The 7,770-nt window shown below is 31.0% G+C and overlaps 1 protein-coding gene across 1 annotated transcript; it reads left to right on the top strand.

The window, feature by feature from the left end:
- The first annotated feature begins 5,588 nt into the window (after window positions 1-5,588).
- LOC107831368 (protein GLUTAMINE DUMPER 1) lies at window positions 5,589-6,534 on the top strand. Its single transcript, XM_016659138.2, has one exon. It carries the CDS (start codon window positions 5,860-5,862, stop codon window positions 6,382-6,384), a length of 525 nt encoding a protein of 174 aa, XP_016514624.1. The 5' UTR covers window positions 5,589-5,859; the 3' UTR covers window positions 6,385-6,534.
- The last annotated feature ends 1,236 nt before the right edge of the window (window positions 6,535-7,770 follow it).

Here is a 7,770-nt window from a genome sequence, read left to right as displayed (position 1 = left end):
AAAGCAAATGCCCACTATTTGAAAATTATTAGTGCCATTTCTTTGTGATTTGTATTTAACTCAGATACGGCGACCATGATTAGCTTTATATAATAATAATCTTAATATGCTAAGTTATGACATAATTCATAATGCATTTAGGACGCATCTCATCTTGAATAATGAGTATATATATATATATATATATATATATATATATATATATGAACTCGTAATATTAAACATGTCATATTATTTGTGTGGTTATAAAAATTTTTCATTAATAATAAAATAATAAGATTAAAGTTTAATTATCTTAAATATAAAAATATATTATTTTTAAAAACGAAATACTTAGGACATAATTCACATAAAATTGAACATGAAGAGTATTGCTTTTCCAATGATAGACATATGCATTTCACTCAAATTAACTATTAACGGTGAATATTCAACTATAGAAGCTTCTAAAAAAATACTTTTTCCGGATAATATGTGTTGATGATGTTTCTCTACGACGTCTAGACCATAAAATATTTTCAAGACAAGTAAATCAAAATAATTTTTATCTGTATTTACTCTTTAAGTCTAAGGTTGCAGAATGAATTCATCAAAAAAAAATATCAACATGTCTTTATTTTAGGTATTTTTAATTCGTTTGGTGTTTATTTTTATAAATCAATTAGATTTGATATGGATCATACATAAACGGTAATTGAAGTCAAAGGGGCTCCTAGGGTTCTCTCGTCTGAGATCTCTAGGGAAGAGGATCAAGTTGTCCTTGCAAACTTTTTTTCATCTTTTAAACTATTGAAATATTTTCTTTTTGAAAGAAATGTTTTCAATAAAATAGAAGGAAACACTTACGTCATCCAAGAGGAGCACAAGTTTCTTGTGCGATGACTCTTATTCTTACCATTTATGTCCATGTGTCGTTAGTTGTTTGGGTCATGCCTCCATTTATTGGTTCTTTTATTTTTGATTTTCTATTCGATGTTTAGTACTCGTATTTAGGCCTTGATTAATTCGGATCGAGGTCGCATGAAGTTCATTAAAGAAGGAAGTGTTCCCTGCTAGACTTACTTTCCTTCCTAGGACTCAAACGCAAGACTTTTAATTAAGGGTAGAGAGATCTTATCCATCACATCACAATTTATGATACATTTATAACTACACCAGCTTTCTAATGAGTACACATAAATTCAATCCGAATAAGGAGTAAAAATTTTATTATTGTAATATTCCAGTCACCTATTTGGGAACTTCTAGTGCGCTGGCTTGTACATTAATCAAGTATCAGAAAAAAAATGATTTATGAAATAGTTTTCCTTTATTTTATATCTGATAGGACCATTAAAATTTTCCTTTCAAATTATAACAGATTTTTTTAAAAAAAATATTTTTTCAATTTTATGTGATACGTTTTTATTTTTAGTTTGTCCTAAAAATAATACTTTGCTCTTCTTGCAAACTATTTGATCTTAACATCTTTATTTTACCCTCAGTGGCATAACTTGTTCTGACCCACTTAATATAAAAAATTATTTTTTTTAAAGAAAGAAAAAATAAAAAGACATGTGCCACTCTAATTATCACACACCTAAAATGATAATTTTGGTATTTTATATACTTTTGGCATATATCAAAAGTTTTTTTAAAATTTTCTAAACGCGGTATCTAATTAAACATCTTCACATAAAATAGGAAGTCAAAAGAGTAGAAATTTTCACAAAAGAAATGCAAAATTTATTTTTAAATTCTACTGGTTTAGTGGATATGTATGAGACAATAACATCAAATCATAAAGTAAATAATGGTATATAATGAGTGATTTATATGTTTCACTTTACCCACCAATTCTATTCTTTTATTCACCTCTTTGGACTTTGCTTAATGATTGAAAAACCTGAGTGCGGTTTCCCTATTGCTTAGATATGGACTTAACTATTGCCACTAGGCCCAACTAAGGGCCCACTTGGTGGGCCCAAATCTAGGATCTGTTTTCATTTTCAATCAGATAATGTTGTATTGCATTTCATCATTATAGAGACAGATTAATTCCCTTCTATGAATAATATACTAATGGCTGGTGTCAATAACAACATCCTCCTGTCGCTTCCATATTAGACTCATAAACAATCTAAGATTTACGGTCAAAAATTTTATTTTATTTTATTATAACTTTTGTGCGGAAACCATTAACGCGTACCTCGACCGTTTCACCTGAATCTTATTACTCTACCTTCTATTAGTGTAGTTATCGGGTTATTTTATCAACTAAATTTAGGCAACAGAAATAAATCGTCTAATGTTCATTGACCACTAGGTCATACTCTAAAATGTGTCGGTCTTTAATTAATTATATTAGGTCTTAAGAATTAAAACTGTCTTAAATTTTAACAATATGTAAGTATTTTAAGTTTGTTCATTGGCAAGAGTCCGAAACCTAAATGTTGCTATTTTTTACTCAAGAGATCAAAATAGGTGAAGAAAAGAGATGAACTCAATTTTATATATAGCGCATGTAATTACATGCGTTATACTCAATATTTGAACAAACATAAAAATTTATTGTATAGCGCATGTAATATATGCGCTATGTGTATATCGCATATACTACATGCGCAATACTGAACAATTACCATCCCTAAGCATTGAATAGTTGTTTACTTAAGGCCGAGCGTTCATTCTTGAAAAAATCATTCTTGAGTAAATTTGAACCGAATTTTCTTTTGTTCTTCATCAAACTTTATACATCGCTTCATCTTCATCAATATATACCTTTTCTCTTTGAATCTTGCTACAATGTTTGATAAACGAAAAATTAGGGTTGCATTATATTGGGGCGGTGAGGCTGTGGTGCAGAATAACTCGATACACTATAGTTTCTCCACAGAGTATTGTTAAGGTGTCACTCACATTGGAGTACGACAAATTGGTAACTCTGATTTGTAATTGATTAGTATATGAATATTAATTAAGTATAGCGCATGTATTCCTTAACGGGGTAAACAGAGGCGGATCCAGGATTTCAAGAGGATGAGTGCACTGTTGTGAAGAGCTGGATCTAGAATTTACATTTGACGGGTTTAACTTTAGTCTCTTACCATGAACTCACTACACTTTTGAAATTATAAGTTCAAAATTATATTCTTTTTAAAATTTTAGTAAGTTTCATATATATATCTATACCCCGTACCGAAAAACAAGATCATTTGGAGTGGGATTTGAACTGCCAATGTCACTTGTAGAGGTGCACTCAATAACAATTGCATCATAGGAGTTTTTGAGCATGGGTGCATACACATATATATTTAAATAATTTTGAAAAATATGACATTTTTATACATGGTTTAGGGAGAGGAGTATGAGTTCACGTGAACCCATACCCATTAACCTAGATACGCCTTTGGAAAATGACATTAAAATATAGCGCAACATGCACTATATATAAATTAAACTATGTTCATTTTTTCCCCACCAATTTTGATCTCTTGAGTCAAAAATAACAACATTTAGGTTCTGGACTACGTAATTTGTCTTAATGATGTTCTCTTTGCTAATTTAAGGTGGTCAAAAAGCGCACCTGCTTATCCTTGCTCAGAACACAGTAATTAGTGAGTAACTGTATTCATTTAGACTTCATCAGGAGATGTGACAGATGTCTGAATTTTACATATAATAATGGGTAGAAATGGACTTTTTTTGCTAACTCAAACACATTTAAGCTCATTAATATTTGAATGTAATTAGATAATTTGCTGTTGAAAGGGATTCATCTGAACCTTAGCCAAAAAATTACAGTATATACACGTAGCCGAAATATATATATATATATATATATATATATATATATATATATATATATATATATATATATATATATATATATATATATATATGTTCGCTCTCTTGCACCTCTCGCACCGCATCTGTGCCTTCGCAGATGCGGATAAATCCTCCGCTTCTGCGGACTCCTGCTCCCAGCAACACCTTCGCTCCTGCGACTCCTTTGTCGCTTCTGCGACCATCGCACCTGTGCAAAACCAGCCGCAGGTGCGATCACACCAGAACCAGCAGCCTTCAGCAATGCACTATGCAACGACCCCAAATCCACTAGTCGTGATGGCACCTAACCCAACCCGCTAGGTAAGCCAACTAGTAACTATCCAATTCCAATGATCTTAACAAGTCAAATAAACAATAGTAATTTACTGAATTTTATACATTTTTCCGTAGTACAAATCATGAGCATATATATATATATATATATTGGATGTTGAATTCTATTTGGCTTCTTCAAATTTTTATTTTTTTATATTTTGAATTCCTTAATAAAAATCTTGACTCTGCCACATGAAATAGGGACATTATGATATTCTTATGCATTTAATTAACTTGAATAATTTTGCTAAAGAGGAAAAAAGAGCTCAATGCAAAGAGGAAGAGTGTGACCAATTTATGCATTGATATTCTTATGCATTTAAATAACTTGAATAATTTTGTTAAAGAGGAAAAAAGAGCTCAATGCGAAGAGGAAGAGTGTGAGAAATTTATGCATTTTTCTTTTTATGCATTTAAATAACTTGAATAATTTTGTTAAAGTGGAAAAGAGAGCTCAATGCAAAGAGGAAGGGTGTGCCAAATTTATGAAATTTTATTCTTATGCATTTAAATAACTTGAATAATTTTGTTAAAGAGGAAAAAAAGAGCTCAACGCAAAGAGGAAGAGTCTGACAAATTTAAGCAATTTCATGTAAGTTCGGTTTTATTGAGAATGGGATTTTAGAAGAGCCTTTTTTCCTGCCAAGCTAGTTATAGTATGAAAATGAAACCAAATTATTTTCACATATAAAGAGGTATCAATGAAATTGGCCATGAGAAAGAATTTTGTAATAGCACAGGAAAATAGAATCCGCAAAGCATGCTTCATGTTTTTAGGTCCATTGTCATGTCATGACTCTTGTGATTCATCATCAATATTCAACAAATTGCACCCAGCAAAGCTGCAAAAAAGAAAGGATCAGACTTCCCTCTTGTTTTTGCCTTGCACATGTCGTATCCGTGACGATAATGGTGGTGTTCGAGTCAGTTTGTGTACTTTGATTATTCATTTGCTATATATCCCCTAATAATAATTGTATTAGATAATTCTGTCTATTAATATTTTCAAATAGGTGTTGCGAATAGATGTTGCGAGTATTATGGATAATTTTTATCGTTGGATGAAAGTATAGATTAAAAAGTGTACGAAATCTTTTTCTACTATTTTCGAAGATTAGAAAGTCAACAACAATAATAATAAACCCATTGTAACCCTACGAGTGAGATCTGCGAGGAGTAGTGTGTATACGGACATTACCCTATCTTAAAAAGATAAAAAGTTATTTTCGATAAACCATCTCCTCTTTTGATTTACATAAAAAGTAGTAAAATTTTCCAAGGTTAATCCAAACTAGTGGGACCTCAAGTCGGATATCAAACGCCGAACAGGAACCAAAAAGAATCTATTTTCTAATTATTAAGACAACCAATATTTAAGAATGAAATAAAAAAACAAAATTGTAACTCTCATTTCTCAATGCCCATTCCCTTTTTAAAAATTCATGAATAGTAAAACCTTCTATTTTCTCTTCTGAACTTTTCAACTTCCCCTTTTAGGAATTTTCTACCTTTCTCCTTTCCTTCCCCTTCCACAGGTTCCCCTTGTTCTGCTTATAAATACACATTCACCACTCTGCATTTTCTCAAGCTAAAGCAAAAAAAAGAGAAAACAGTCCTCAATTTCCTCTAAAACTTAATTTCCTCTTTAATTCTCTCTCTCATTCCCCTTTTTAAAACCCCAAAGAGATTTAAAAAACCTCCAAAAAAGAAAAGAAAATGAGAACAGGAAGTGGTTTTTCTACAACTTCATCACCAACGATAAAAGCTACATTTTCACCGCCGGCGATAGTTCAAAGATCGCCATGGCATTCTCCGGTGCCGTATCTCTTCGGCGGATTAGCAGCCATGTTAGGATTAATAGCTTTTGCTCTATTAATATTAGCTTGTTCTTACTGGAAACTCTCTTCCCATTTAAGAGAACATGACGATAATCAGTCACAAGATGATACTGAGGCCGGCGCCGGTGAAAAACCGGCGACCGGAGCTGTGAAGGCGATGCCGGAGTTTGAGGAGAAGATTGTTGTTATAATGGCTGGAGATTTGAACCCAAGTTTTTTGGCTACGCCTATGTTAATGTTAAGTAAAGTTGGTACTGTTTTAGGTGATGGAAGTAATTTGAATAAATGTGAGGAAAATTTGGAAAAGGGAAGTGATGAGAAGGAGAAATTAGAACAAGTGGTGATTGAGATTAGAGAAGAGAGTAATGGAGATTCTCAACATAGCCATGGACAAAACCAGTGAGCTCAAAATATAGTGTGATCTTTTCTTCTGTTTTCTTCTTTTCTTTTTTGGTTTTATCACCCTTTTTTGTTTGAATATCCAGTTTTGAGATCACGGGAATTGTAAATTATTGGTTGAGAATGAGAAAGAGTGTAAATTTATTTTCTACTATTCTATGCTCTGTTCCATTTTATATTTTATTATGTTTTTGGTGTTTCATTCGGTATCTACTCGACTAAATTTAAAGTCGTGTCGGAAAGTCTCGAGGATAAAACATTCCTACATACACAGAACTCAAACATGTTCCATTTTATATTTCATATGACTATATTTAGAAACTCCTTAGATTTAAATATTTTATTATATTGTCGTCGTACAAATTTTATGGGGTGCTTAAGACTAAATAGTGTAAGTTTGTGCCAAAGATTTATCTTTCTTTATAGACTTTGTGTTCGTTTAAATATCACCATATAAAATAAATGAAACGGAGGAAGGATATATATGGATGATTAGATTTCAGCATAAGATTAATGCAATTGAAGTAATGAGTTGTAAGTGAGCTAAAGTTAAATAGTTACTCCAATATATTAGCCTCGTAATGTATTCTTTTAGAAAATGTATTTAGTATTGTATATTATAAATATTTACAATTTAAAAATAGATAACTTAGCTACCATTTTGGAAGAGTTTAAGTTTATGGAGTAATAGAGTTCTATTTTTCTTGTTAACTATGTTTTTCTTTCATTACCTTGCATATATAAAGGTAGTAAGGTGAACGGGTTGTTAGTTATATTCATGAAATGAAAAACCTTTAGTAAAATTGTTAGAAAACTACAATGACATCCTTTATAAGTTGGAAAGGAAATTTTTAATTTTAGAAAAATGACTTTATATGTTTAACGAAAGATATAATCGTGCTACCTCCCATCTAGTTGAAGAATAGTATAGACGGTTCTCTCTAACTTACAAAATTATAGAAACATCTATTCTTGTCCTAAATTCGATGACAACTTGATGTTATTTGAAATTTTTGGTACATTATCCATAGAGTTCAAATTTTATGCGTTGACAATGCGAAATATATTTTTATAATCGAACTTGTTACGAACTTGTTATAATAGGTTAAACTACATTAATAGTGTAAAATACTTAATATTATCAGTTTATATGATTTAAATCTTCGCCCATGTAGCATTTCCCCCATATTTTTGTTGTTAGATATTTGGAGTACATTACTCTTAAGCCTAATGTAAAAGAAAAATTATCTTTAATACCTGAACCACCTTAAAAGACTTGTTAGCTATCTTGTTTCAAATAATTAAACTAATTTAATGATAAAAACAAAAACTCATAAAACTAAATTAAAATCTTCAATTTCCTTACGAAATGAAAATACAAAGATACAAG

Source organism: Nicotiana tabacum, chromosome 15 (assembly GCF_000715075.1).
Source record: "Nicotiana tabacum cultivar K326 chromosome 15, ASM71507v2, whole genome shotgun sequence".
NCBI lineage: Eukaryota > Viridiplantae > Streptophyta > Magnoliopsida > Solanales > Solanaceae > Nicotiana > Nicotiana tabacum.
The sequence above is the reverse complement of the archived record's forward strand: the minus strand, read 5'-3'. Positions and strand labels throughout refer to the sequence as shown.

Coding starts and splice junctions, on each gene's coding strand:
- LOC107831368 (XM_016659138.2), top strand. CDS start 5,860: ATGAGAACAGGAAGTGGTTTTTCTACAACTTCATCACCAACGATAAAA.